This window comes from Siphateles boraxobius, unplaced genomic scaffold (assembly GCF_051911475.1).
Source record: "Siphateles boraxobius isolate OS27281-9 unplaced genomic scaffold, OSU_SipBor_1 73, whole genome shotgun sequence".
In the NCBI taxonomy this organism is placed as follows: Eukaryota; Metazoa; Chordata; class Actinopteri; order Cypriniformes; family Leuciscidae; genus Siphateles; species Siphateles boraxobius.
This window is the reverse complement of record NW_027509201.1, coordinates 2,145,614-2,160,913: the sequence shown is the minus strand read 5'-3', so window position 1 is coordinate 2,160,913 and position 15,300 is coordinate 2,145,614. Positions and strand designations below refer to the sequence as shown.

At 38.0% G+C, this 15,300-nt stretch overlaps 1 protein-coding gene across 2 annotated transcripts in view; it reads right to left on the bottom strand.

The window, feature by feature from the left end:
• Positions 1-1,251: 1,251 nt before the first annotated feature.
• Positions 1,252-15,300, bottom strand: part of itga9 (integrin, alpha 9) — an 83,779-nt gene continuing 69,730 nt past the window's right edge. The window contains exons 24-28 of one of the 2 annotated variants that reach the window (XM_077217434.1): positions 10,256-10,381; positions 9,887-10,006; positions 9,204-9,299; positions 7,293-7,412; positions 1,252-2,705 (exon numbers count right to left, since the gene is read on the bottom strand). In XM_077217434.1, the coding sequence (XP_077073549.1) occupies positions 2,607-2,705; positions 7,293-7,412; positions 9,204-9,299; positions 9,887-10,006; positions 10,256-10,381 (561 nt within the window). In that variant the 3' untranslated portion in view covers positions 1,252-2,606. The remainder of the gene's footprint in view (positions 2,706-7,292; positions 7,413-9,203; positions 9,300-9,886; positions 10,007-10,255; positions 10,382-15,300) is intronic. The other variant, XM_077217433.1, reaches the window with a different exon arrangement.

Below are 15,300 nucleotides of genomic sequence, written 5' to 3'. Positions count from 1 at the left end.
AACTGAAATTCAGTGACAGTAGTTTATTCTAAAATGCTCAAAATAGGTGATAATGGCAACAACACTCACAGTTATGTTACACACTTACAATGTCAAGTATGTGTCTCTCTGAAACACACGGATGCAAGAACCTGGTGTTGGGCCGGACATGAAAAGCAGCCGTGTTTTTGCCATGCCATGGTGATATTTATATATATATAAATTTGAAAATCTTCCAGAGATCATTTGACATCCAATTGCAAAGCTATTGATCATTTGGTAAACATTTGCTTTCAAAGAAACCCTCTAAAATGAGAGGGAAAGGGAAAATGTAACAAAACAAACAACCAAGTTCAATGAACGTCTAAAACATCATCAGTTCCATTTTGTCTTTCAGATGAGAAATTTAAAATCTCTATATTAAAAAGCTATCAAACCTAGTTGGGCTCCGTGCCGTTTCTGCATTGGTAACAAGCTTTGTTTGAGCGGTTAAAGGCTGTGAAGTCTGACAGCTCATGTACAGGGCTTGCGCTCTGAGTTAAGTCCAAACAATTTATTCTAATAAGCTCCAAAGTACGAGTTTGTGCCCAGTGATGAAGTACTGCACATTCCCACCTATTTTTAGGCCATTACACACTGCAGGTCCTACATGGTTAAAACACGTGCCTATGCAGTCTGAACGTCAAAAAACATGTCATGGGATTTGTTAAAAAGCAGGAGACACATACTATATGCTGTTAGATTGACTGTAGAAGAATAACACAGAACATGCTGCAAGTCCAAAAATAATATTTTTATACTTGCAGTAGAATTGTAATTGTTTTTATCTTGAGATCTTAAAGGGTTAGTTCACCCAAAAATGAAAATGTTGTCAGTATTTACTCTCCCTCATGTTGTTCAACCCCGTAAGACCTTAGTTCATCTTCAGAACACGAAATAAGATATTTTTGATGAGATCTGAGAGCTGGATCACTCCTCCATAGGCTTCTAAGGGATTGACACTTGCCGGCCCCGAAAAGTTATTAAAGACATCGTTAAAATATTGCAAGTGACTACAGTGGCTCAATCTTATGTTTATCAAGCGACGAGAATACTTTTTGTGCGCAAAAACAAACAAAAAATAACGACTTTATTTCAACTATTGATTTCCTTTTTTGATTTTCACACGTAGGCTCACTATTGGCCGACGCTGGTCATGTGTGTGATGTGTGTGACGTACAACACAGAAGCGCTGCGCTGTTACACTAGTGAACTGACTCGAGGCCCACAGAATCAGAATCAGAAAGAGCTTTATTGCCAAGTGTGCTTGCACACACAAGGAATTTGTTTTGGTATTGAGGCTTCCAGTGGACATATACAAATACAAATACAACATGAAACATAACAGAGAAGTAAATGAATAGTTGAAATAAAGTCGTTATTTTAGTTGTTTTTGCGCACAAAAAGTATTCTCGTCGCTTGATAAACTTAAGATTGAGCCATTGTAGTCATTTGGACTATTTTAACGATAACTTTAATAACTTTTCGGGGCCGGCAAGTTCAATCCCTGAAGAAGCCTATGGAGGAGTGATCCAGCTCTCAGATTTAATCAAAAATATCTTAATTCGTGTTCCGAAGATGAACGAAGGTCTTACGGGGTTGAACAACATGAGGGAGAGTAATTACTGACAGAATTTTCATTTTTGTGCTAACTATTCGTTTAAGTCAAACAATTGCGACATTGTGAGTGAAAAAGGATTTGATGAGGAGAATTTGTAGGCTGGGATTTGATTCATTGCACCCATTAAGAATTGATTAGATAATGAAAAGTTTCTACTTGTGTTCTACTTAAGTCAGAAAAAGTTCATATATTTTGGTGAAAGATTATGAAGACATCTCCTTTGGAATATCATGCATCTTTCAGTGGGGTCAATATCCAGTGCAGAACAAACTAGATATGCAGAACTGTGCAGAACTAAGCTGTGAATTTCACATATCATGAACAAAACGTGTTTGAGCTGAGAACGTAGATTCTTTTCTCTCTCTGTTTTTAGCACAACTGGACTGAAATGAACAACTCGAGCAGTTGCAATGATGCAGTTTGTCTGATAACTGTTTTCCAGAGTTTGCTATGTATTCTCTATAAATGAAAACTTGAGGGGATAAAGAGATACAATCCATCTTCAAGGTCCCCCCTTCATCTGCAAACACTGTGAAGGAATAACATCATCTCTTTGGCGTGTGTCAGTCATCAGTGCTTTAAAAACAACTCTTGAAGCTCTCTTCTATACAGTATTGAATACATTTTATAAAAAATAGATTTTTTGCTTTTCAACAGCGCCCTGAGGGTTGTAATTGTCTGCTAGTATTGACACAATATCCACATTCCTTTTCAGGAAGTCTCTCTTTCCGTCTCTTCAAGAGGCCTGTCCCATTGGGATCAATGGTATTCCACTGCGAGTGTTTTCTGGCAGGCCACGCGGTCACCTTAAACGTCAGCTAGATCACCATCAATGAAAAAAAGTGTCAAACCTCCGGAAAATCTGGAGAATATTCTTTTCTTCCACATATGGAAGGCTGGAGGGTTTTAGGAGAGAGCCGTGATGAAGGTAGCAGCTTATTGGATTTTCTGAACCCAATCCAAGCTCTCATTGGCTCTTCTGGACCCAATCCCAGCTTTCATCGCTGTCCTTCCTGTTCTTTTCCGCTTCTATGATTTCTCTGTAATGCCTCCTGAAGAATCCCATCTGCAAAACACAAAAATAACTGTGTCAGCAACATTCAGGCTGTGACAGTGGACAGATGTACAGATGTACAGACACTCGCTGACAAAATTAATAGTGTGAAAACATGAATACTTTTATTCAGCAAGGATGCATTAAACTGATCAAAAGAAACAGTAAAAACATTTATAATGTTACAGAAGTTTTCTATTTCAATTAAATGCTGTTCTTTTCATTAAAGAATTCTGAAAAATGTCAGTTTCCATAAAATTATGAAGCAGCATAATAGTTTTCAACATTGATAATAATCAGAAATTGTTCTTGAGCAACAAATCATCATATTCTAATGATTTCTGAAGGATCATGTGACACTGAAGACTGGAGTAATGATGCTGAAAATTCAGCTTTGATCACAGGAATAAATTAGTTTAACATGAAATAGAAAGCATCATTTTAAATTGTAATAATATTCCACAATTTTACTGTATATTTGTTAAAATAAACGCAGCCTTGGCGAGCAGAAGAGACTTCTTACAAAAACATTAAAAATATTACCAACCCAAAACTTTTGATCGATAGCAGAAAAAGGAAGGACAACTACTTATTTTAACTGGCAGATCAGATACACTCAACCTAATGCAGTCCTGCTGTCAGAGGAAAGGGGATGGAAAAATGTATTTAATCAAATTAAATATAGTCTATGAAAATACCACACGTTTTGAAGGCCTTGATCTAACATAAGGTTTCATTATGAAATCCCTAATGACTGATGATATTCAAACTGTAAGAGGAATGCCTAATCATATAGGTATACAAAAATATTTATACATCCTATAAATGTACATTAGCAATGGTATTAGGTGTCATCAATGCCTGGATTGAATGTGTACACATTCATATTTTGAATTGCTAATGAAATTTGAGCAACAGCAGAGTGGAAGTTTTTAAATGAATAACTATATATATAAAGTTGCAATTTAAATTATTGAACCCCCATTGCAAATCAGTTTTTTTGGCACAATTTACAGACTTTCAGCTGTTTGCAGTGAACAAATCAAACAAAATTAATTTAAATAGTTCAACACAACAAATGTGGTTTCCCCAAATTCAACTGAAAATGCAACTTTTAATGACTTCTGCAGTTTCATAATTATTCAACCCCGTCATGGCAAGCATCTTCAGTATTTAGTAGAACACCTTTAAACAAGATGTATAACCAGACAACAGCTTCTGGCAGCATTTCTGGGGAATCTTAGCCCATTCCTCATGAGCAATGGCCTCCAGTTCAGCAATATTCTTGGGTTTACGTACTGCAACCGCCTTCTTCAAATCCCTCCAGAGACTTTTTATGGGGTTTAAGTCAGGTGACTTTGATGGCCACTAGTATCTTTCAGGACTTCTTCTGAAACCAAGGCTTGGTGGAATTTGAGGAATGCTTGGGATCCGTGTCCTGTTCAGTGACGCTCAAGCTTAAGCTTCCCCTTTGACGGCATGAAGTTTTCTTCTGGGATTTCCTGATACTTGAATAAATCCATCTTGCCTTCCACAAGCTGCAGGTTTCCAGTGCCAGGGGACGTAAATCAGCCGCAGACCATCACTGAGTCCCACCATGCTGAACTGTAGAAAGTGTTCAGTCCAGAATATGCTTCATTCTTCTTCCTCCAGACATACGCTGATCCATAGGGCCGAAAAGTTTCATCGCTCCACAGAACAGAATCGCAAAACCTCTGTGGCTTATTTATATGATTTTGAGCAAATTGGACCCGACTTTTCATGTGCTTTTGGGTCAGTAGTGGTGTAGACTTGGAGTTCTGACATGTGTTTAGTACAAGCCTTATTGTGCCGCTGAAACCTCAGTGCCTGTGGCCACCAAGTCTTGCTGCAGGTCTTTTGCAGTCACTCGTGGGTTTTTCTGAACCTGCCTTCTGGTTGCAGCCGTTGATGGCTGCCCTTTTCTGCTCCGTCCAAGTAGTGTAACCACTGTTCTCTTAACTTTGAACTTGCAAACTATGCTTCCAACGGTGTCTCTAGGAACATTTAGTGCCTTCACTATCTTTTTTGTATCCTGTTCCTTGTTTGTGAAGAGCGATGAAATCTTTTCTTAACGTTTTGGACCATTCTTTTGACTTCTATTTCATGTGTTCTAGCTCAAGCACACCTGGTGTGGTCAAGCCCGTCATTAGTTGCATCAGGTGTGCTTGAGACAACACCTTTTTTGCAGATTTGTGCTGTTGTGAAGTACTTTATTCAGCTAGGGCGTTGAATACATTTGAAACTGCAGAAGTCATTAAAAGTTGCATTTTCTGTTAAATGTGGGGGAAACCACTTGAAACATTTGTCGTGTTACTTTTGTTTGATTTGTTCATTGTAAACAGCTAAAAGTCTGTACATTTTGCCAATAAACCTGATTTGCAATGGGGGTTGAATAATTTCGATTGCAACAGTGTATGTATGTATATATATATATATATATATATATATATATATATATATATGTATATACATACATACATACAGTGTATATGAATATGGTGCAATTTATTGTATGGAAAACTCCTTTGTGTTTCTCAAAAGAAAGAAAATCACACAGATTCTGAGCAACAAGAGAGAGTAAATGATGTCATTTTTGAGCTAACCATCTTTGTGTAGTTCGAGCCAACGGAGCGGCTGGGTGTCAGATAACTAGTGGGATGGGCGACACAGATAGCACTACTGTAAAGGAAATGTGCTGTTCCTCTTCCTGTGACTCAACAGGTTTGTCTTTGTTTGAATGCAGTTTATTGATTCAGACCTCAGCTCTCTCCAGGCATTTCCTGAAGCTGGAGTAGCTGGACATGTGCAGCTCATGTTGAGAAGGTTTACTTTGGCAGTTTTGGGATTTGGGGGGGAAAGTATCCCTACACCAACATTCCAGGATTTGCTCTAGTATTCCCGCTGGAAAGTAATGGAGTGGAAAAGAAAAGAAGGTCTTGTTCGAGAAGCCTTGAAATCCGTTTGAATCGCTTTTATGTGTATGTGTAAATTATTGTCAGCGCTGTGTTTTGTTCACTTTACGGTCAGACTAAAGCTCTCTATTGACCCCTCAGGCCAAGAAAAACATCAGTAGTGTGTGAATGAGGGTCTAAGGGACATGTGACCCTCTACAAGACTCCTGCAAAGTCTAGCTGAGGGAAGTATATTTCCAAACTAAAGTGGCTCTGTGCTTTTACTTTGCACAATGACAATAAAGTTGAATCTGAATCTAAAGTACCAAGACCATCAATGCACTACTTATAATCCCAGTCGTCATTCACGTACTGCATCATTTCACTGAGGTTTCATTATCTAAGATTTGTTACTGTACTTCAAACAAAAAAACAGATCATCCACATCCGTTTTACTGTGCCTTTTTTTGTCAGAGGATATTAAAAGCAACCCAGTGCTAATTTAACTGTAATGGGACGCTGCACATGAGCAGGTGGTTGTACTCTTTCAACACACCGTGACCTGATGGGTCACATTCTCTCCTGACATTTACTTTTAAAGAACTGAACTGCTGTCCAACAGGAACCATTTCAGGCTTTTGATTTCTACTGGGTCTCATGTGAAAAGACAAAGTGAACATGAAGAGCAAACAAGCTCATTTGGACTGGACATCTCTGTGATTTGGACCAATGAGAGAGGAAACCTAGTATGAGCATGTGTATGGTTCACCATCCTCTGATTCTGGAATAATGTTTATATCACAAACCACTCTTACATATTAGCATAACCCTAAAACCAAGAGAAATGACGGGTTGATAATGTTGTTCAAGTTGTTGAACTCAATCCTCAAGGCCTTAGGAACGATCGGAAAAGTGTGGCGTACACGAATCATAAAGCTTCTCAGCGTGGCTCATGAATATTAGTTGCCGTATATCAGATAAGTGTTTGTTAACAGTAGTCTATTACTGTTTACCCGATTCAGTCCTGTGTCGAGTGTAAATATAACTTGTTTGTTTACAAGTAAACTCCACTGTGTAAGCTGCCCTTTTAATTTAGGGCCCAATGAAATGAGTTTAAGTTTTTCCCCAAATTCTGGGTATATATATATTTTTGTTTATGGATTCTGTGTTTTATGATTTAATACAAATTCATAAAACTTGCATTACCTGTCAAAAATGTGTTTTTTTCAATGTTTCCACATTTTTGAAAGAAGTCTCTTCTGCTCACCAAGTCTGCATTTATTTAATCAAAAATACAGTAAATATTATTACAAATAAAAATAAAAATAGTGATAGGAATTCATTGTCCAGTTCTAGTGGTTTCTACAGTAGATGCTTCTGCTTGGTCTTACAGTCACTGTTTTACAGTATGTGGACGGCTCCTATTTCTTCCTCTGCACAGTGACCGGAACTCATAAAATATGATTATTTCCCAAAAAGTATGGGTGGTGAAATATCTAAACATGTTAAACGTTTGGTGGACTCCTGCCAACCCTAAATCTAATCCTAACCTACTCCTAAAATCAGAGAGAAATGCTAGGCTGATAAGAATGTTATTGAAGCCCCTAAATCCAACAGCAACCTCAAGTATTTTCTCCAGAACCAACACGGATGTTGATCCAGAAACATGTGTTGTCGAAAGCAGTACCTTCCAGAGCAGCACAGCGAGAAGCAGAAAGATGAGGATCCCAACCAGCAGACTGATGGCAATGATCCATCCCACCACGTAACCCCTGGGCTCCTGACTGTGAAGAGCCTCAAACACCAGCTGCAAGAGAGTGAACATACACACAACATTCAGCAGAGCCCGTCATAACCTCACAGAGTTAAATAAACATAGCAGAGATCGTCATATCTCAGTGGGACCAAAGATCTGATTTTATAGACTGTATGAAACAGTGTGTCATTTCCTGAATGTTATAATGTCTGAGTCTACAGTATATTAGGCATTGACTCAGTCAAAGGGAAATGAGATTTCAAGTCAACAAATCAATCAAACACACATCCGTGAAGGTTTTCATTTATCCAGATCGTTGTATAACGTCAGTAAGAGATAATTTATTTACAACTGAACTTCATTTATCATTATCTAAGGATGAGCTATCCTTCTAAATAACACTCGAAACACATACATACAAGTTTTATGCACAATATGTGTTATATGGCATACGTGCTCGCTGACCATTAAATGTGGAAGAATTTCACCTCTGACAACCATAATGTACTGTCACAAAAACACAGCGAGAGTAACAGTTCCCTCAATGAATCTGGATGTAAATGTTGCATGAAAAGCCCAGTCTGGAGAGATGCCAGCCCAGTTAAATCTCGCTTCAGCTTCTGGCCACACTTTCACTCCTTGAATATTGAGGGCAGAAATAAAATACCACAGTTCACAGCCTGCAGTCATGTAAAATCACAAATGAGATCTCTTTTATATCTCAGTTGTTTCTTCTAAGCAGTAATACGATACAAATGAAGAGCTTTGAAGAAGTCTCCTGCTTCTCAGATGTTTCTCCTGAGATCCCAGTATCTCACATGTGTCTCCTCTGAGTTATGATCTCTTCTCAAACTACAAACCCTGCTCAGATTTGCCACGTTTTTTTCCCCTCCAGCATTATTTACTTACTTTTAGGAGCTTCTGAGGTGAAGTCGATCCTGAGCTATGAAAGAGCAATAATATCTTCCACTGTGTGCGGCCTATGAGATAAACAGTACTATATCACTTCTATTCTTGACTAACAATGGAAACTGAAGGGTAAGATATAAATATCGCAATAAATATATCTAAAGCATTTGTTGAGTTCAGCTGACTCAGCCGAAGACTAAAGTAAAGATATAGTAGCATATAAAGGTTTAGCGATCACAATCGGTCTGTCATTTCCAATTTGTCTAGGTGGCTGTGAACATGATGGAAATGATACATTTGAAGCATGCTAGAAGACTGTGTGGTATTAATGTAATTTCTAAATGAGAGTTTCATGTCCACCATTTGCACGAGGGACTGTCTTGTGCAACTTAATAAAAGATTGCTCTGGGACTAATGCATTTCCTAAGTGCCGAGGGCAGAAGGGGCACAGACCCATTAAACATCCCTTTTAGGAATTGGCCACTACACTGGTTGAAACCGGGTCAGAAACCCAATCAGCTGAATGCAAGGATGAGTGAGATGCCATGGCACCAGACACCATCAGCTCCACTGAAACACGTCCCATATTCCTCCAATCAATCGGCACGCCGAGGCCTGCAGTATTAGAGGCGACTGTTCCTGAGCACAGCTGTTGAGTAAAAAAAGCTTCCTACTCCCATATGAACAGCAAACTCGACCCACATCTACTACGAGTTGATGAGCTCCGAATCATGCAAACGGACAATTTAATTCTCTTCCGTGCATCAGGGGTCCCGATCGGTTTCAAAGACAATAATCATACCGGTTTCAATCGCACAATGAAAACCACTAGCATGTCGGAGTGTTGAGTGTAGTTTACAGTAATGGTACAAATATGCTTGGCAAGAAATGCCTGACTGTTGGTTTGGATTATTCATCCATTTGATCACTCACAGAAATCTCCTCTGGAAGTCCGGTGGACACCTCCACGGCCCTGTCGTCCAGCTGCACGTGACCTCGTGTCACAAACTGGATCACAGAGGAGCTGTCCTGCAAACCACACATAAAGACAGACACATTTACAGACAGACACAGAGACGCATCAGCCTAATTATAAATGTGAAGGCACTGCTCAATTGTTCCAGTCTTTTTTGTAGCAAAATAGCGTGTTAAAACTGTTGTGTAGCACTGTTTTTAATCACGGTTTCTGCTTTATTAGTTGTATATTATATATATCTTAATATATGCAAAGCTGAATTTTCAGCATCATTAATACAGTCTTCAGTCCCAGGAGAAAAAGACGTACTATTAAATGTATTACAAATGTACGTGAGTATGTTTTTAGTACAATACAAATATACTTTAATGCATTTTTAATACATTTTTCAACTGGGGTGTCACATGATCATTAAGAAATCTTTCTAATATGCTGATTTGCTGCTCAAAAAAGATTTATTATGGTAGCCTGACTGTAGTTTAACTACTTTAAATGATGAGTAATTTAGTATTAAATTCTGCCACATTTAAAATTTGAATCAGATCAGTAAATTAAAAATCACAGAATTTCCTTCACCACACTCTCATGACTTGCATTGACATTACAATAACTTTTTTACATTATTAGGCCAATTACTCACCCTCTGTATTATTTCAGTGTTCAGTAGTATTTGCACATCTATACTTGTGGCCTCTTCTTTAGCCTGAGAGCCCAGACTGCAGGAAATAGTTAGACACGCTCTGCCAGGCCGGTCGCAGTCCTGTTGACACAGTATACCATCAAAGATTCACCCGTTCAGCAGAAAAACTGATGTGAAATGAGGAGAGTGTTTTTGGGGGCATTAAATGCTGCAATCCACTGCACTAATGCAAATGCGTTGGGAAAAAGGGCTGTCAAACAACATTAAATATGCAAATATTTCCAAATCCTAAATGCATCTGGATGCCATTTACACACAGTGAGCTTTTTTTTTTTTTTTTACTATTCCCAAAAAAGTCCTTTGTCATACCAGAACTTTTCTTCCGGATTTGGTGAAGAAGGCAAAAATGGTGTGGAAGATGCTCTCCTTGTCCTGTGGGATTGTGCAGGGTTTGGGGTTCTTGTGCCACGTGCAGTTCCCTCGACCTTCTGATACCTGCAGACAAACAGAAAACAAGATCAAATTTACATGTCTAATCCAGGTTTATGTCTTCTCAATGATGACTCTGACTCCAGTATAAGTTCATTGCAAAAAATAATTTTTTTTGCTGTGTTTACAGCTGCAAAGAAGACTATAATACAGAACTGGTTTACTCCGCACTTGTGTGCAGAAACATATTGGATCCATAGCCTCCACAAAATAATGACTTGTGAATGTACTAAAGCACAATTAACAAGGCTAAACCTAGTACCATTGATGCTTGGCAAGATATTGGACTATATAAAGGAATGACCCTTTTTTTTCTTCTTCTTCTCCTCCTTTCATATTGTTAAATTATCGGTAATATGTCTGCTGTTCCCCCTTCACTGTCTGAGGGGATGCTATTTTATTTCTAAAGACAATAAAGAGTTGATCACAAAAAAAAAATTCATTGTGGGAGAATCTCACACTCAGAGTTATTTTAGCATCATTCATATACTACTTAGTTAATTATAATAATCCTGCTTACAGTTCGGTTAAAGGCTTAAACACGCTTGTTTACTCTACCCTACTTGTTAACTGATGAATTACCGCTGCCATCATCAATAGAATATGTTCATAAACATATCAAAATAAGTCCATTTATATTTTAAATCAAATTCTTTTCATGTGCAAACTGCCAATGGTTGGGTCGGATTATTGAAAGGTGATGTGCTGACATTGTAATTCATCCAGTGAGCTCAGACTTGCTAAGTAATTCAGATAACGAAAGGAAGTTCTTTCCCAGTGGGAGATCAGAAGCCTTTCTCTGACAGCGTGTCCCATCTGGAGTGATTTAATATCCCGCTGCCCCTTCCACCCCTCTGGCCCCGGGGAACACTTCACCTCTTTCTTTAATTCGCATCCTTTCCAGTCAGACCTCCACAGAGTAAAGCATCTAAAGACCTCACATTGTCTTCTCCCAAGTCAAAGGAAAGGATCTCAGCCTGTTTCATGTATGACTTAACAAGCCTACTTTACAGTGTGTCATTTACTCCCGGGCTGATTTTCACTACAGTACCGTTTCAAAACCTAATGACTTGCCTCCCTAGACAGCGCTTTAAGAAATATACAACCCAAGCTTATTGGCAATTGGTGACATTACTGCAAAATATTGCTGCTTGCATGTTTGAATTGTGAAATGTCCAGTGAGTGCCGCTAAATGTGCATTTAGTTTTTATCCGAACGAGATGAACATGAATTTTGCAACAGTTTATTATGTTATTATGCATCGCGACAGCTCGGAAATTAAATGGTAAAAGATTAATGCTCTATCGTGCTTGAAAATAATGTACCACCTACAATAAACCCAACCGACAGTGTTGACAAAAGCAAACTTGAGATAAAAATGCATTTGTTGAAGGTACCATGTCATTTTAGCTTGCTTTTACCAATCTTTGAGGTCTTTTTTTGTGATTAGTGTTTCACAGGACTGCGTATCGCAAGTGCAATGCTGTACCAACTGAACTATCGAACAAGTGGTCAACATAAAAGTTGAGAAAAGTCATACATATGGAAAAGTCATACATATGGAGCCGATTATGTGATGCAAACTTCAAAATGTATTAGTTTACAAATCATGTACTATGGTAAAAGTGTTGTGAGGTCATAAAAGTATTATGCAAGACACCATGGGGAAATAATCCTTTATTATAGACATTCTGCCATTGTAATAATAATTTGTGTGAAAAGGATTGAAAATTGTTGGTGTTTTACTGCAGTGAATTGTATGCATACAATTTGCGAAAATGTAGGTAGAGGCACATTTTTCCAATGAGCCTATATACTGTATGTGCGCTCTTAACATGAATGTCATTCCAAATAATAGGCAGTAAAATCAGGCCAGAAATATACAATTATGTGAAAGCAAACATTTCTAGCTACACAAGTTAAACTGTAATGCAAAACATTAAGTATGTTAAAAAAAACTGTGTACTTGCCAATAATCAGCTTTTGCATTAAAAAATTTGCTTGTGTTAATAAAATAGGTCCTCTGTTGGTGTTAGAGGTCACATTAAACCCAAATTATATGATATATCTTTCATATTTTAGTCTAAGCTATAATACAGGTTTTCTTTTTCTTTTCTTTTTTTTCTTTTTGTTTGTTTTGTTTGTTGCTGGTTGTTTGGCTCTTTGCAGTTTTTCAAAGTGTCGATTTCTGGCGAACTGCTTGTAAACCAGTGGGGGTCAATTTGACCCGTAACACCACTCCAGGCACAAACTGTATGCATTCTGTGCATAATACACTACACTACACAATACAAAACTACACTGAAATAATTTTTTTTTTTTTTTTTTACAAAGAAATGGCAAGAAACACATTAGATTAAACATTATATTTTGAAGTAGAATAACTGAAATGTTTTCTTATAAAACAAACTCCAACAATCTGTTTTATTTATAACTTTCAAAAATAATTTTTACAGTGTGTGTGTCACAACTTGCACATTCATGACCCTGAACATGAAAAAGTCATAAATAAATAATTTAGCCAGTGTTTGAAGCAGTTTAAATGCGGGTCAAATTGTTTGTGGCTTTGATAGGTAGAAGCAGGGTCCGATATTAACTTTTTGGCTCACCTGCCACGGGGACTGGTAGATGAAAAAATCCACCAGCCAAGCATAATTTTTACCGGCCAAAATAATAAACAGCCTTTTTGTGTCACATATACATTAATTTCAGTACGTTTAATTGAGATAAGGTATTATGTTGAATGAATAAGAGTACATAGAAGTCAAAACAGAGCAACAAATAGTAAAACATGGACATGAGCATGGAACTAGTGCTCATAACAGTACATTTGAAGGTTCAGTAAGAGTAATTTCAGTAAGAGTAATTTAAGTAAAAGAGTATCACATACTTTACCGAAAGTAAAAAAAATTACCGATTAATACTATCAGTTAAACGGTTTAATAGTTAAAAAAATTGTTTATATATATATATATATATATATATATATATATCTTTTTTGTTTTGTTTGCTGCATGGTTAAAAAAACAGTAGGCTATATAGCCACATCATGTAGACATGTTACTTTTTAAAGTAAAAACTAGACAATCTGTGGATTGAGGTAGTCTGTAGTCTGATGAAAAAAAAAGTTTTTTCAAACTGATCCAGTGTTTTTTTTTTTGTCATCTTAATTTGTCAATTATTTAAGTTGAAAAATATATTTAGTGTAGGTCTATTTTAGGTGTGAAGGTTCACACACGCTTCTTGAGGCACACACGCACACACACACAAGGTCTCTCGCTCTCTGCGGCGCGCGCGCTACACGGTTTGAAGCACAGTATTTGCGCGCTCTTTCTCGCTCGCTCTAGATTCCAGGAGGTTAAACTAATTTGCGGGCATCAGGGAACTGCTATCAATATGCGGGAGACTCCCGGAACTTTCTAGAATGTCTGGAACATTCACCCGCCAGTGTGGCGGATAGCCTTTTGAGATTTACTCGCCAAACGGAAAATCTACCCGCATTTGGCGCTTGGCGGGTGTTAATTTCGGACCCTGGGTAGAAGATGACTATAACCAGCTCTAGGTTTTGGAAAAAATCTGCGTCACGTAACCCTCACTAATTTAAGACATCTCCTCAGCATCGAGGGACCAGCCCAAACTGTTTATGTAAAAACGGCCCATATGTTTTCAGCCATGTGAGCAGTGGAATTCCTCCACGTGTGCATTTTTAATTGGGCCGAGTGTTTGTGCGGTCCATGTGGGCGCCTGGGAACATCCACTCCTCGGGTTACCCGGCGTTGCCACTGTGCTGCAGGTTAGTCAGGGTGAACAGAAGCTTTTCCCCAAGTGTCCCATTCCACCCTTTCGTGCAAGCCGTCTAATCCCTCGTAAGTGATTCCATATGGGGCGTACAGGGTGGGATACAAACCTCCCGTCCTCCCATTCACAGTCACCAGCTTGATCCCTTGCCTGATCTAGTAATATGGCTGCTGTACGGGTTAAATCAACATTTGAATGTGATGCTGGTCTTGAATTTCTACCCTCGATATGAAGCTTGTTGGGAGTCTTACTCAGGCACCATCCATGGCAGCTCTGTAAACTTCGTCTATCACCTCTGAAGTAACTATAAGCCTGAGGATGTTGACCTCTCTAAACTCCGCACTGTATGTGAAAAGAACATAATCAACATGCCGCACTCATTTCTATAGATGCAATATAGAAAAAGCCTAGCTCTGTATATTTAGCTGAAAAAATCAAAACATGCAACAATTGTGGCATTTATGAAGTACTTTATAAGGTAAATATGGTGCATGTAATCTCATACTTAACCTTAAGTAGAAACAATGTTTTACACGTAATATAAGTAAGGAAAAATTGACAATGGACTGTTGAATTTTTGAAAATGTAATGCATGTAATATAGGAATAATGCAAGAATCCAGGATGAGTTGTTCTACTTATACCGTGATTGCCATATGTACGTTTACATCAAGACATTTTTCAAGATTGTTTTGTCCCTTAAACACTCTCTAAAAGGCCGTTATTACGCTGCCAATTAACCCTCATCAAGGCTGCAATTCATTTCAAAAGTGTCTGTAACCGATTCAGAGATAACCTGGCAAAATTATATATGTAAGGAATAATTGATGATGGGGTCATGAAATTATTGCAAATCAAGGCACCCGGTGGCAATGCAGATATGACGCAATTTGCGTTAATTTTGGTTTGTAATAAAAGCTGCTCCACATGAAAGAAATAAAGAAATAATGAATGAATTAATGAGTGAATTGACATGGAAGTTATACCTCTGAGAATTTGTCAGCCAATCAAAAATCAACAATGGCACGATGTGACACAAAATACCTAGGAAGAACAGTTTACAGCACTAACAAATGAAATTTAGATGAGAAGGTACTGAGAATGAAGTCTACACAAACAACAGCATCA